This window comes from Quercus robur, chromosome 6, assembly GCF_932294415.1.
Source record: "Quercus robur chromosome 6, dhQueRobu3.1, whole genome shotgun sequence".
NCBI classification, from domain to species: Eukaryota; Viridiplantae; Streptophyta; class Magnoliopsida; order Fagales; family Fagaceae; genus Quercus; species Quercus robur.
Genome location: NC_065539.1, coordinates 23,798,650 through 23,814,588, shown reverse-complemented (window position 1 = coordinate 23,814,588; position 15,939 = coordinate 23,798,650). Strand labels below are relative to the sequence as shown.

General features: G+C 31.8%; 1 protein-coding gene across 3 annotated transcripts; it reads right to left on the bottom strand.

Annotated features, from left to right (window-relative positions):
- Positions 1-322: 322 nt before the first annotated feature.
- Positions 323-12,838, bottom strand: LOC126733317 (uncharacterized). 3 transcript variants are annotated; one of them, XR_007659675.1, is made up of 5 exons: positions 12,417-12,814; positions 8,649-8,678; positions 8,436-8,535; positions 7,984-8,054; positions 323-584 (listed from the first exon to the last, which is right to left on the bottom strand). XR_007659675.1 is itself a non-coding variant. In XM_050436556.1 (5 exons), exon 5 carries the CDS (start codon positions 3,980-3,982, stop codon positions 3,053-3,055), a length of 930 nt encoding a protein of 309 aa, XP_050292513.1. In that variant the 5' UTR covers positions 3,983-5,130; positions 7,984-8,054; positions 8,436-8,535; positions 8,649-8,678; positions 12,417-12,836; the 3' UTR covers positions 323-3,052. The 3 variants fall into 3 exon arrangements, 2 of the variants coding, with proteins under 2 accessions (XP_050292513.1, XP_050292514.1); XM_050436556.1 differs by having other exon boundaries at positions 323-5,130; positions 12,417-12,836; XM_050436557.1 differs by lacking the exon at positions 8,436-8,535 and having other exon boundaries at positions 323-5,130; positions 12,417-12,838.
- Positions 12,839-15,939: the final 3,101 nt, after the last annotated feature.

Genomic DNA, 15,939 nt, shown 5'->3' with positions numbered 1-15,939 from the left:
GTTCTTTCTCTAAAAGATGGGTGCGTGTGTTGTAAAAAACCTATCTAGAGTTTTTCTCTCTGAATAGTTTCCTTTATTTTTGTGGGTAATGAGGGTATATATAGTATGGGTGAAGAGTAAGAAAATCACTCTAAAAAAAACCCTCCAGGAAAAATGTTTCGCGACTATCTCGCAAGAAGACCTTACCCGTGAGACACTCGTGATACTGACAGCTTGGCACGACTCTTCAGCTTCCAGTTATGTGCTTCTCATGTGGCTCTTTTGCGAGTTAGTTTCTTACGAAATCCACTTAATCTTCAATTAAGCTTGAGTCTTCACCAACTTAATACTAAACCCAATACAATAAAATCATACAAAATACAAGGAACAAAATTAAAGCAATTACAACACTTTTTGTCATAGAATAAAGTCAACATAAAACATAGTTGTAAATCACATCTTTACAATCTCCCCCTTTGGCTATTCCATGACAAAACGTCCTATTACAAACTCTAGATTTAAACGTGAGTTTGGAAACAATGGCAAAACTCACTCACACCTAAATTTAGAAACTGTGATGAACTTGGAGCATATATACCTGTAACCTGAAACACTTGCACAAAACACATTAAACCCTCAAGGTAAAACAAGTAATAAAATTACAAGTATAATGTAACAAGTAAATTGCGATCAAGTAAACATGATGTGAAACATGTAAGTAGCTTGATCATACACCAAAACAGTCATATAGAAATTACTACAATGATCATATAGCCAAGCAAATGATCATCCGAACATGCAACCAATAAAGCACAATAACATAAGGATGTATGCATGTCTAACAAACAAAAACAATGTGATGAGAGCAATAAAGCAAAGGTACTAAATATAACTCAAAGCACCATAAAACAATGAGAAAACAAGCAAAAGGTAAAACAAAACAAAACAAGGTTTTCTAAAAAAACAAAATGTCTTCTCCCCTATATGCATTTCCCCTATGACTTTCTCCCCCTACAAATGTGCATGAGGTAACACTTCTCCCCCTAAGAATGTGCACAAGAATCATATAGAAATGACGATACAATCCGGTATACTCTCTAAAAGGTCCAAAAACATATTATGTGTGCTAAAAGGTCCAAAAAGACTTCACTAGCATGAGTGAATGCAAAACATGTCAAGTGATAAAGTGTATGCATCAAGGTGCATTTAATGTGCAGCAAGGTGCATCTAGTGTGCATATGAGATGCATAACCAATGCATGAGTAAGCACTCATGGGGAAAAGTGTATAAAACACTCAACCAATGATCAAAACATGATAAACATACATAATCATGGTAATCCCCAAAGTTTGGTACTCATCAGAGTCCAAAACAACGAGAAAATGTCATTTGGGCAATTTATTAAACACTTGATATGCATCACTATACTTAAAATGTGGGCAATGCATGAGCATATGTAAAACCGCCTAAATACACGTTAAAATTGCCACATGGAACCAACACAATCACAAACAAGTCAAATGGGACAAAGCCCAATCAAAAGATTGACAAAATTATGACCAAAATTAAGGTTCCCAACCCTTTTTTCAAAAATCCCCAAATCAAGTAAACCTAAAATATTTTCTGCATAATCTAAGGAAAAAAAAGAAAAGATTGTTGAAAGCATACCTTTGAAGTGATTTTGTAGAGATTGTACTTGAAGTTTGTCGGGGGTTTTGAGTGAAAAACTGTTTGGGATTGAGAGAGGCACGAGGAAGGTGAAAAGAGGGAAACTGAAGTGTATTTGAAAATCTGTCACATCAGCCCTTTAAAACTAAAAACACACGTTTTTTGCGGGTTACTTACTCGCGAAGTTACTCGTGAAAAATGCATCTGAAGCGCAAAACCTTTCGCGGGAAGTCTTTAGTCGCGAAAGTCTCTATCTAACTTTTGTATTTTCAAGTTTTGCCTTAACCTATTTTCGCGAGAAGAGCTTAGTTACAAGCTTCTCGCGAAAATGCTTGTGAAGAAGTTTTTAAAGAAAATAATGAAAAATGCAATTTCACCAAAAACTTAAAACTAAAAAGCATAAAAACACTTTCAAAGACATATAAAATACTCAAAAATCTTTTTGGGTTTGATCAACAAGCAATTGAGCATACACATCAAATTTGATCATGTACAATCACACAAATGAAATAAGTATTTGTTGAACAAAAGTCTTGTGTGTTGTGGATGAGTATCAAATGTGGAATAGTCCATAGTCCAGAGTGAAGTTTCAATGATCAATTCAATCAAGTCATACACAACTAGTACTAGGTCAAGAGATTTATCTCAATTATAGAAATGAACATATACGACCTCCTACAAAAATAATTATATAACTTTGAAGCTTTTCATTTGGCTTCTTTACAAATCATAACATTCGACCAATTTTTGAACAATATATCTCATTTTGAGATCGGTGCCTGAAATTTTTGACATTTCATTTTTAAGAATAAGCTTTTTGCTTTTTGGACACCATACATTTCAATAAATTCGTTTTCCCTTTTTCCTAGTCAAATACTAGTTTGTGAGACGGCTTTTGTAGCTCATTATCTCTTTTCATTTTGAGATTTACATTTGTTGAGCTTTTTAAGAGAAAACATAAAATATGTGGGAAGATATATAAGCACAAGTCTATGCATGTATCAAAATCATCAAGACCATTGACCAATCATTCATGACAAGCTTGAAGATCGATTTACAACAGTCATACATAAATTTCAAGATTTTTCCCACAAAGATAGATGTGCATATAAAACAAGTTAAACTTGTAAATGCACTACGCCATTAGTACGAAGGTACTAGGACAAACTTACATATGATATACACAACACAAGCGATCAAAATTTTTAGAGATTTTTCAATTTCTATGGGTTTTTGAATTTTTCAACACACTTAAAAATAGAGCAAGTAAAGTAAGATCAACAAACAAAAACAATGCATAAAAAGAAATGCAAGATGCACAAAATGCATGAAGATATTACATTCAATGCATGAAGGGTTCTACAAAAATCGAAAGAATTAGATTAAGGACAAAAAGAGCATAAGCTCAACCATAGGAATCCTTCCTCATCCAAACAAAACAATTTTTTGGAATGAGTGTCTCATAAGAAGTGATACGAGGGTTGGAAGAGTGAGAACCGGAGATGCACATAGACAAGGAGGTAAGAACATCAAAAACTTTCTTCAACAACTTACCAGTTTCCCCTAAATCCGGTTTTACTTTCATAGCACAACTTCCTAAAAGTTCAAGTTTCTCTTTCCTTTTGATTTGTTTAAAAGCTTGAAACTTAGAGCAGTAAAGTCTAATAAGATGATCAAAGACACCACAATGGTTATAAATAATGTGTTTAGGTCCACTAGACTTTTTGGGAAAGGATCTAGCAATATGGTTTTGTTCTCTCAACTTTGGACATTGAGGTCTTATATAGCCAATCACACCACAATGGTGGCAAGTTGGAACAAACTTAGATCCATCCAAAACCTCAGGTTGAGACCTAAACAGAGGCTTTGGCTTAAGAGCCTTTCTCTCCACTTTTTGATTTCTTTTGTGTGGAAGAATGTACACCGATTTATCCTTTGAGGTAAAACACACAATAGGCACAAAATCGGATACCACAACATGATTGCAACAAATATTTTCATCATTTTTTGCAATAGATTCAGTAATCAAACACTTGGCATACATCTTAAGAGATTCATTTTCACATTTAAGATCATCAACTAGTTTATTAGACAAGACAAGTTTAGCAACCAAGTCCATATTTAAACATTCAAACTCTTTCAGCTTTTCAAGAAAATTTTCAGCAAGCTTCTTATATTTTTCAACCAATTTATTGGATTCATTGAGCTTAACAATCAAATCATCATTTTCACAATGAAACTTGCTCAAATTCATATGAAACTTCTTAGCCTCTTTCTTCAAGAGTTTGATGTTAGGAATATCAACACCCATAGATTCATGTAATATCACAGTCATGAGGATTATCGCTCATAGAGACATTTTCACGAATACATGGCATGTTACACTCATCATCAACCAAAACATGCATGGAAGCATACAAAGTATTATCTATGGCAAAACACACAAGGGGTCAAAGATCACACTTAGGTAATGAAACCAAAACAAGTGTACCCGTTCTGATACCAATTGAAAGCTCAGATTTGTGTGAAGACACAAGAGCTGTTTAGACCCCCAATTAAAAGATTACGGCTAGATTGCTTTTACTCTAATTTATCTAAGTGTGGAAATAAGAGTAAATGAAGCGCAATCAACCAATACTACTCAAGTGCATAAAAATGAACAACAAATAATAAAAGTAAAGCACAAGAGTAAGGAAAGAGAAATGCAAACACAATATAACACGGCGATGTTATTGAAGAGGAAACCAAAGAACTCGGCGAAAAACTTCTCCTCCCCCTTCCAAGCAGTAAATCGATCCACTAGACAATAAGTTGGAATACACGAATAGCAAGAGACCCTCCAAGCCTAATCTACCCAATTTATCTAAACCCTCCAAACTCCTACTCCAACAAGACTTCTCAGAATCGTGTCTTGTCTAGTTTTCTGGATCCCACAATACACCCGATTGCATCCGCCAAGCCTCACCAACTTCTTTTGACAAATCCCCAAAACTTCCTAAGCTCCAAAACACTTTCTACACTTTGAAAATGTGTGGGTTGTGTTTGGATACAAATCTCCTCTCAATGTATGACAATGGGAGAGGGAAGGAGAAGAGACTAGAATGATTTCTCACTAAAGATGAGTAGCTCTCTCTCTAAAAGATGGGTGTGTGTTGTAGAAAACATATCTAGTGTTTTTCTCTCTGAATAGCCTTCTTTACTTTTGTGGGTAATGAAGGTATATATAGTATGGGTGAAGGGTAAGAAAGTCACTCTAAAATAACCTCTAGGTACAATGTTTTGTGACTATCTCGTGGAAAGGCTTTACCCGCGAGACACTCGCGAAACTGACAGCCTGACATGACTCTTATGCTTCCAGTCATGTGCTTCTCACATGGCACTTTCGCAGGTTAGCTTGTCGCGAGCTTGATAGCATGGCATGACTCTTCCGCTTCCAATCATGTGCTTCTCACGTAGCTCTTTCATGGGTTAGCTCCTTGTGAGCTTCTCGCAAAATCCACATAATTTTCAATTTAGCTTGAGTCTTCACCAACTTAATACTAAACCCAATACAATAAAATCCCACAGAATACAAGGAATAAAATTAAAGCAATTATAACACTTTTTGTCATAGAATAAAGTCAACATAAAACATAGTTGTAAATCACAACTTTACAGAAATAAATATGGAATGTATTAAATAAGAGTAATAAATAAAGATCAATTAAAATATTAGCATTAATAAGGGTCTTGTTTTGATCATTAGATCTACTTAAATCCAATGGTTTAAAAAATGTGTAATTCTTTAGAGTTACACCAAGTATAACTGAAACTCATCTTATATATATTTTGGTAATTTTAAATTTTTTTGGACCGGGGGGGTATTTTGGTCATTTTTAAGGTTTCAAAGATATTTCGGTCATTTTTAAAGTTTATGGATATTTTGGTCATTTTTAAGGTTTCAAAGGTATTTCGGTCATTTTTAAAGTTTATGGATATTTTGGTAAATTTTAGGTTTCAGGGGTATTTTGATCATTTTATAGGTTTAGAGGGGAATTTTGATCATTTTTTAGATTTCAGGGGTATTTTGTTCATTTTTTAGGTTTTAGGGGGTATTTTGGTCTTTTCTTTAGTTGTAGGGGGTATTTTGGTAATTTTTTGGTTTCAAGGGATATTTTGGTCATATTTAGGTTTTTGGGGTATTTTAGTCATTTTTTAGGTTTAGGAGGTAATTTGATAATTTTAGTGGGTTTTTTTTAGCATATTTGGTGATATTTTAGGTTTTAGAGGTATTTTTATTATTTTTTAGGTTTAGGGTGTGTTTTGGACATTTTTAGTGTTTTTTTAGCATATTTGATGATTTTTTAGGTTTCAAGGGCATTTCGGTCATTTAATAGGTTTAGGGGGTAATTTGGTAATTTTATAGGATTTTAGGAGTACTTTGGTCATTTTCAAGTTTTAAGACTATTTTGGTAATTTTAATTATTGGGTAATTTGATGAGTTGGGATTTACCCATAATAATTGGGTTGGGTTGGGTTTGGGTTAGAAGTAATTAGTTAAATTGATGATAATGGGTAAATGGGTTTTATATACCCAACCCAATTATGCCCATCCCAAACCTGCCAATTTGACACCCCTAGTTCCAATCATCCTATATACACTTTCCACTTTTTATCCCTTCAGCTAATACTTAAAAAAATAAATAAATTCTTTATCGAATTCAAAACATGTCTAACGCATCTAAGAACTCTCACAACTTCGTCAAAAACATCTTAATCTTCATAGTACAAACCCTAATAACCAAGCATGCAACATCATTGACCATTATGACCATACCTCCATTACAAGATCTATGTGTCAAACTATTTTTTCTTTCGGCACACAGGAGAGTATGCAAAATCCAAATTTGTGATTCTAATAGAACATCACTACTTGATGAGACTAAAAGTAGATCTGCATCAACCCTATTGTTCTCTTATTTCTCTTAAACGACACTAACTGATTCTAAGTGCTTCCTTTCATTCCTTTGTCAACTCTTTCCTTTAATACTTTTATTTATCCTTTTGACAATAATAGCACTCTACATCTTTCTTCAAATGCGATCTCTAGATTGAGATCTCTTCCTATTGGATTTCCTTTGTTTTGACATGCTTCTACTACCATTGTCCAACTTTGTCTTTGAAACATATCCATCAACTTGAGAATCATCACCATCCTTCTTTACCTTCATGCGCGATAGGATTACACCAGCCATCTCTTTGAGTTCTAAAGTCTCATTCCCATACATCAAAGTAGTCACCAGATGATTAAAGGACGTAGGAGCAATGCCAATAGAAGTATTGTTTATCTTACTCCTTAAACTTTACACCCTAAAATGTGACAATTGAGTGTTCAACATGTTAAGATGCTCCAATATATCTAAACCTTCGTTCATCTAAAAGCCATGAAGCTCTTATCCATGTAAAATTTGTTTCTTAGATATTCTCATATAGAGACATTTTAATTTATTCTAAATATGTTCTACTGTTTGTATTTTTAGGATGTTGTGAATGACCTCATCAACTAGGTTTGAGAGGAATTGCACTGGTTGACTTCTCATTTTTCATCCCTTAACTTTTCAGGCTTCCTTAGTCCTTACTTTCCCTTGCAATGCTTTATAAACTCCTAATTGGATTAATAGATCCTACATCAACCTTTACCAAAGACAAGAATTTTCATTACCACCAAATTTCTCCACCTTCATACTTGGTGTTTGTGATCTTTAGTGTTATTATGAGCCTCCTTTAGTGTTGTCACCTATAACGGCAATTAATAAGTGCCACTATAGGGCTTCATGTACAACATACCCTATACACCTCCTTTTAGCGGCAGTTTCGCCCGCCGCTAAAGCTTCAAACATATAGCAACAGGCTATAAACGCCACTATAGTTCTTCAATTATTTCATAATTTTAGTCCTTCAGTGGCGGTTTTTCCCCACCGCTATAGGTTTTTTTTTTTTTTTTTTCCTCTTGGGTCCTAAAACCACATTTCTATTACAAATAACCTATAATAATTTTAGCTCCACTAAGACATTACCACAAATGTCTCCAAACTATCATTATATTCTTATCACTACTCACAAACCAATGATAAGAATTAAGATAAGATTCAAACATAAAAGAAAAAAAAAAAAAAAAAGTGCATGCAATTATTCTTATCACTTTTTCTCACTATAAAACCAGTATAGTTTTTCTTTACACAATTTTTGGAGTTTTGAAAGCGTATGCCAATAAAGTGGTAAATAAAATTTTTATTAAAAAAAAAAAATCAAGCATTCTTGTAAAAAGGAGATAAAGATTGGATTTTGTGTCAATACCTTTGGGATTTCCGACTCTAGAACAAACTGTGGCATTTGGCTGATCCAAGTTACAAAAGAAGCAAGTAGACCTATAGATTCATCATTTAAAAACCATCAGAAAAGTTGAGATAGAGCGGCCAATAGCAAAGATTTTAACTTTAGAGGACTTTGACTTTTCCTTGAGACCCATTAATTACAGATGGTGAAGGAAATTTAAGAAAGGATAGAAATATCAACATAATGCTTTTCAATGGATGCACCATTCTAGCACCATATTTTAATTTGATGCTACCTACACAATATATCTAAAGCCCACTACATCATTATAAAAACATAATCACGCCTTTCAAACGAAAAAGAAAAGTTATCACAAAAAGCTACTTTCATGTCAAGCACAAGATTTGTACATCTTAACTTCAAGAAAGATATATAAAAAAAAGCCCTTCAGGCATTCAAAAACAATTACTAACCATCAGGACTTCCCAAAGGAGGTACACCATGTCCACCAACACCCATGCGAAGTATAATTGTAATAGCAAGATTAATGAATGCATGCTGACTCCTTCATATCTTCATAAAAAAAAATTAAAAATTAAAAATTAAAAAATTCATAACTCAGCATTACATATCATTCAACAAGGTGGTCAAGTGTGTGAATTGAGAGAGAGCGAGAGAGCACATACCTCATCTATATCTTCAAATGATACAACCACCTATTAAATTAATAAGGAAATCAATGAATAATTTAAAATTCTGATAATAACAATAAAAATCCTAAAATTACCTTCAACAAAATGTTCCTTGGAAAGTTTTTTTTTTTTTTTTTTTTAAATCACTCTAATTATGTGTATCCATGAATTTATGCCAATGAGGATGAATAAACATAAAATTAAGAAGGGAAGCCAACAACATAGCTTGATATGAAAGTATAACCAAGATAATAAAAATAATATATATGGGTTGGGTTCAAGTTACACCTAATGTAATATTTGGTCATGTTACACCACTATAATTTTTTTTGGGATGTGTATTTTGACAAATCCACCGCTAGATTACATTTTCTCCTTATACCTACCATGCATGCACATATGACTGAATGGGGACCCTAACTAAAAATAAAACTATATGTCTTCCACATAACTAGTGCAAAATCATTTACATTAATTTCAATAAATTTATTAAAATACTTAGTAATTTTTTAAGATACAATATTTCACAAGAAGACAAGGAAATTTTAATAGTAGTAGTAATTAAATTGTAAAATTGGCATGAAGACAAGATTTTTTTTCATAAACGATAATGAAGAATCTTGTGGATCAGTTATACTATCACGCTGTTTTTGAGCTAAGCTGAGAGAATTTAATTTGTATGTCATGCAGAGGTCATATAAGAGTTACATTTGACTAGAATGTCTTGCATGTGTGCCATGTGTATAGAAAGTTAGAAACATGTAGGTGAACAATTCTTAGTTTTTTTTTTTTTTTTTTTTTTTGTAAGCTAGATTGGCAATTTGGCATCCACTCTTCCTGTTCACAAGAAAAAACTTATGTTCACTCGCCTTCAAAGCCACTGAGGACCACTTCCATAGCCTAAGGAACACCCAAAATGGACCACTGATCAAACCCCCCTCTATAGTCAACCAAGACAAAAATAAACCACCTTTTTCACAAACTCATAACTAGTTGACAATATGTGATGCTATGTTATAAAACCATTGCTTGGTTCTCCCTTATTTCTTAACCAAGGAAAGGATATCTCTATGCCACCACCTTCCTCCTATTCGTTGATTCCAGCTAGCTATCAGTGCACAGGAAAATGGTTTTATAAGCATTGTTTTAAAAAAAGGATTAAAAAAAAAATAAAAAAATTGAGAAGGGAATGGTCTTTGGTTTTATGGTCCAATTGAATTGTAATAATTTGTATGAGAGAAAAAATTTAGCTCCAAACTGGTTTGGAGCTATCTTCCTTCAAGCCACATAGACAAGTCCAGTTGTATTGACTGGTATCAGCAAAAAGAACCTATGGCAGGGCTAAGTACTGCTACATGATTCCACATTCACGTAAATGACTCAAAAGAGTCAAAAACCTACCCTTTGAGAATTCAACTCGACCATCTGTCTGAGATTTTAATTTTTCTATCAAATCGATTCTCAACAATTTTTTGAAATTAAAATAATTATTTTTTTTTTTTATAAGTAATAAGATATATTGATATAAAGGGGACACCCTAGTGCACAGGGAGTGTACAAGGGAAAAGAAATCAAATACAAAAATTGCAAGAGTCTAGGAAATCAATAAAAGAGGGGAAAGATTTATCTTGCAAAGCAAACAACCAATCCCTTAAAGTTCTAAAAAAGAGAAGCTTGAGGTCTGGAATAAATTTCTCAGTATCTTCAAAACATCTACTATTCCTCTCCCTCCAAAGACACCACAATAAGCAATGAGGAATGATGGACCAAATATAACCATTTCGATGACGACCAAAGATGCCTTGCCAACACCATAACAGCCCCAGAACAGTGTGCGGCATAACCCAAGAAACTCCAAAAAGGCCCAAAACCATAGACCATAGATCCGAAGCAAAAGAACAATGAAGAAATAGATGGTCAACCGATTCACCATTTCTCTTACACATGTAGCACCAATCCAGAATCCACAACTTCCTTTTACGTAAATTATCAATCGTCAAAATTTGATTTTCTTTTAGAAGTATATTCAAGTAAGTCGAATGCAATTAACCTACAATAAATTATGTATGATGTGGCTTCTTTTTTTAATCCCTCTAGATTTTTTTATGTGCTACATTTCTTAAGAAAATATATAAGAGAATTTTTAATGAGAGGGGAGCCACCCAATTAGAAAACACAATCACACATAGAACATATAAATATATGTGGTTCGACTTTAAGCCTAGACATATCCATAGGCAGCATCTAGGAAAAAGATTCACTAAGAAACATAGATATTACAGAGGCGGCACAAATACATTCTCATAAAACCTAAACCCCTAATACACCAAAAGATGTCTCTCTCGTCACAACTAGCACACCACCAAAATTTTCAATTCTATAAACCTCATGTGCAATTGAGTGCATAGAAACTACAGATTGGTCGGTATATAGTTTAAAAAGGCCAATTAAAGTTGGCATGGTGGTGCACAAAACTCAAAATCCAAATGGAAGATTTCCATCCATAGTAAGAGTACAAGAAGATTTGGTTTAAACCTCACATGCATTTGCTCGCAATCTTTAACAAGTCACAGCAAGCCCAAAGGTCCCAATAATTTTTAAGACAATCCAAAGGCCATGACATATCTCCAAAAACTTATAAAATATGTCAAAGTCTAATAATTTCGATTAGATGGTTTCTGAAATTATTGTTAGTATTATTAATGCAAAAGCTACGTACATATGTTTGTTTTTTAGTTTTAGTTAGGATGATTACAAATCCTCAATTGTTAATGCCACTGCTACCCTGCACACAAGGCATCTCTCAAATGTTTAATATGACATAATTCCAATTAATGCTGTTATTTCTCAACCCAAAAAAAAAAGTGGCTAATCAGCATTACTAAACAAAGGCGATGCCAAAAACATGAAGCTTCCTATAGCAACTCATACAAGGCAATTACAAATCTGTCCTTTTATGGAGACGGGTGAAACTAGAAAGTTAATAGTTTAAGTAAAAATAAAATAAAATTCATTTATTACTCGTTGAAATTAGCAATTGACAAAAAAAAAACTATTGAAATTGAACTCCCCCAGGTGTTTTTTGAATTTGCCCAAGTTGTTGCTATGATTTTCCTTTTGAGTATATATGTCAAACTTCCATCTTTGGCATGTAATTAGTCCTGGATCCACCAATTTATAAAGTTTTCTTGCAGGCCAGAACTCAGCATAATCTAATCACTTGATTACTTGAATGCAAACCACTATTCAAGTTGTTGCCACTATTCAAGCTTCAATCTTTGGCATGTAATAAGTCCTGAATCCACCAATTTATAAACTTTTCTTGCAGACTAGAACTCAACATAAATTCAAGTTGTTGCTGAAACCACTAACTCTTAAAATTACGCTAGAATTAAACTATTTCAGAGTACCAATTATATAGAATTCTATCCAATTATAATGCATCAATCCAAAATTACCTATAAAAACAAAAACTTGTCACAATAAAACATCAAAAACAACCACTTTAATTGAAAAACAAGAAACCCCAGATTAAAAAAAAAAAAAAGTAAGGAATCACAAAACAAGTAAGCCAAACTAGTCAAAGATTAGATACGAAACAATAAAATATAGAACTGGAGGCACTTGAAAGCTAATCAAATCAAAAGGATTAAATCAAAATATAAAAAGATAGCCGTGAAATCAAAATATAAAAAGAGAACCGAAACCCCAAAAGGATTAAATCAAAATATAAAAAGAATAAGAGAGCCGTGAAATCAAAACCTCTTCCAATCGAAGGAGTTCTTGGAGCTCGTGAAATCGATCAGCGAGGCTCGATCGAAAGCCAAGGAGGATCGAATTGTGCTCCACGAGATCGAGACCCCGAAGCGTCGGATTTTGGAGCCGGACATTCCGAAGAGGAAGATGAAGGAGTCCCACCGTGTTACAATTATTCATAAAGTTAAGGAAAAAAAAATGTTGATATCAATATTAAGCTAAATAGAGGAAAGTTGATAAGAAAAAGTAAAATTTTGTATTTATCCAAAGATTAGCAGAGGAAAAGTTGATAAGAACAATTAAGATTTTGTGTCTATCTAAAAAAAATTGCTGCAATTTTTGCTTAAAACCTTCAAGTATATCTAAAACTTGCGATTAGATCATAGGGAATAAAAATCAATCAGGAAAAAAAAATTATAAATATTTTTGCTCTGCCTCCCTCAAACTTCTCATTCGGACTGTTCATGAAGGTTATATTTTTTGTATTGTTATTATTTTTTTTTTTTTTTTTTTTGTATATATTTTAAGGATGCCTATAATGAAAGCTATAGGTTCTATTTCCTCTCCAAGGTTATTTAACTCTATCCTGTAATTTTTTTCTCCTTTTTTGTTTCATTATGTTCATAAAATACATCATATTATTTATACTGCAACTAACTATATTGGAACTCTTTAAAGCTATAGATTTTGAAGGGAACTTTGAAAAGCTTAGTTATTTTGACCATCTCTATTTGGCCATGGAGGGAGGCACGTACTCATTTGTGGAGTCATGGATGCTATTTTCATGTATCATAAAGATTTTTATTCCATAATTGGTAAGTATGATCAATCCTCATTACTTTTGGTATGTATTCTTTATTCTTTCACCTAAATTTTCTAAGGAGAAAAAAATGGAAGTATTCATGTTATTAGAATTTTGAAAGTGATTATTTACAGTAAGCTTGAATTGTTGGAACTTAATTAACTAGATCTTCATCAACGATAATCTATTGGGATATGATCACAACAAAGGATTCTCAAGAGAGATAAAAATCTCAAAAATTAAGGTGTAGTTGGCTTAGCAAGTTTGGGTCAATTGAAATATACACTGGAATTGGATAAGAAAATAATTGCTAAAATGAGATTTATCGAAGGTGTAGGGTTAAAAAAGGATATTGGTCAAGATATGGCATGATCCATTAAAATTTTAAACACCTTGAAGTTATAACCTAGGAGGATGTGCAAACCTCACAAAAAGGTTTTTTTTTTTTTTTTTTTTTTTTCTCTCTCTCTCTAGATCAACTCACAAAAAGGTATTACTTTTTAATTCTTATGACATCTCAATGCTAATGAAGCTATTTTCAATTATCAATGCAAACTTATTGCCAAGGTCTTAACTCTTAGTATTTCTCAAAAATATTTCTTGAAGTTTATATTTACACATTTGTTTTGATAGGTTGAAATTCGGTCCTCCTCCATCACTTTCAAATGCAAAAATTCAATTCTTATGTAAATCTCACTACTTTTATTTACTTATTTTGTTTAGTAATTTGGGTTGTTTATAATTCTTAACTATTAAATTGAGTTTACCACTTAAATATATGTTATTATTTAAATTTAATTAAATTAAAAAATATTTATTATTTTCTTTAGATTACACATGATTCTTGATTAAACTGTGCATCGCACGGGCATAATACTAGTATATATATATATATATATAAAGGACTCACTTTAGGTTTCAATACAAAGAAAAAAAAATTAGGATGCAGGAAAAAAAAGAGAGAGATTCCTATTAGGACTCTCTCACTATTTAGTTTTTAAATAGACCGCATGTTAGAATTTTTTTTTTTTTTTTTTTTTTTTTTTAAAAGGACTCACTTTAGGTTTTTTTTTTTTTTTTTTTTTTTTTAAGAAGAAGAAAAAAGACTCATGTAAAAAAATAAAAATAAAAAACTTTAAGATTAAGGAAAAAAGAAAGAGAGACTCTTATTAAAACTCTCACATTATTTAGTTTAAAAAATTAAAATGATGATGTGGAAAATTGTGAGAGTTTCAGAGGTTTTGGTTTTAATATTTAAATAAAATGATAATTTTAATTAAATATTAATGATAATGATGAATTTGAGTTTAAGTTAGACTTGTTAGAAATGGTAGGTACTTAGAAATTATAGGAGAATAAGATAAAAACAAAAACAAAAATTATATTTATTTTTTTAAAAATTTTAAAAAAAAATTCTACAATTTGGTGAAGTCACTTGGTCATTTTATTAATGCACTGTGAAATAAAATTTAAAAAAAAAAAACAAAAACAATAAAAAAACAAAAAACAAAAAACTTTTAAAAAAATAATATAACTAATTGGATGGTTAAATTGAGAGAACATAACCATACAAGTACATAGCACATGTCCATCACGTGCCATTTTTAGATTTGAAATCTAACCATTGGATTAGAAGAGTGTAATGAAAGATTAATTCTTATAAAATATGGTCACAATCAAACGGTCAGATTTAGAGAAAAGCGCGGTCAATAACTTATTATTGAGTGTTACACCAACCAATAACTTATTATTGAATTCCTATTTTGAAAATTCAACCGTTGGATTACAAGTTCTATATGTTCTTAAAATGCAAGCCGATTTCCATGCTAATCAGGTGTAATTTACCATTCGATCTTTAAACTCATCTTATATGCATTATTTTAAACTACAAAACTTGAATTTAAACAATTGATTGATGACATGGTTATTAATCTTTGATCACCTTGAAATTTTGTAAACATAAAAAATATATGAAGATAATGTAATCTAACGGTAGATTTAACAAAATTCACATCGAATTAAGACATATAGGGCTAGGTACATGTTATACCTAATGTAACTCTAAAAAATGTTATACCAACCAATAACTTATTATTGAATTCATATTTTGAAAATCCAACCGTTGGATTACACTTTCTATATGTTCTTAATATTAATGCCAATTTTCATGCCAATTGGATGTAATTTACCATTTGATCTTTAAACTCATCTTTTATGCGCTATTTTAAACTACAAAAACTTGAATTTAAACAATTGATTGATAACATAACTATTAATCTTTGATCACCTTGAAATTTTGTAAGCATAAAAAATATATGAAGATAATGTAATCTAACGGTAGATTTGTCAAAATTCACATTGAATTAAGAAATATAGGGTTGGGTTCAAGTTAAACGTGATCTAACTCTAAAAAATGTTACACCAACCAATAATTTATTATTGAATTCATATTTTGAAAATCCAACCGTTGGATTACATTTTCTATATGTTCTTAACATGCATGCCAATTTTCATACCAATCGGACGTAATTTACCATTTGATCTTTAAACTCATCTTTTATGCGTTATTTTAAACTACAAAAACTTGAATTTAAACAATTGATTGATGACATGGCTATTAATCTTTGATCACCTTGAAATTTTGTAAGCATGAAAAATATATAAAGATAATGCAATCTAACGGTATATTTGTCAAATTTCACATTGAATTAAGAAATATAGGATTGG

Coding starts and splice junctions, on each gene's coding strand:
- LOC126733317 (XM_050436557.1), bottom strand. CDS start 3,982: ATGACTGTGATATTACATGAATCTATGGGTGTTGATATTCCTAACATC.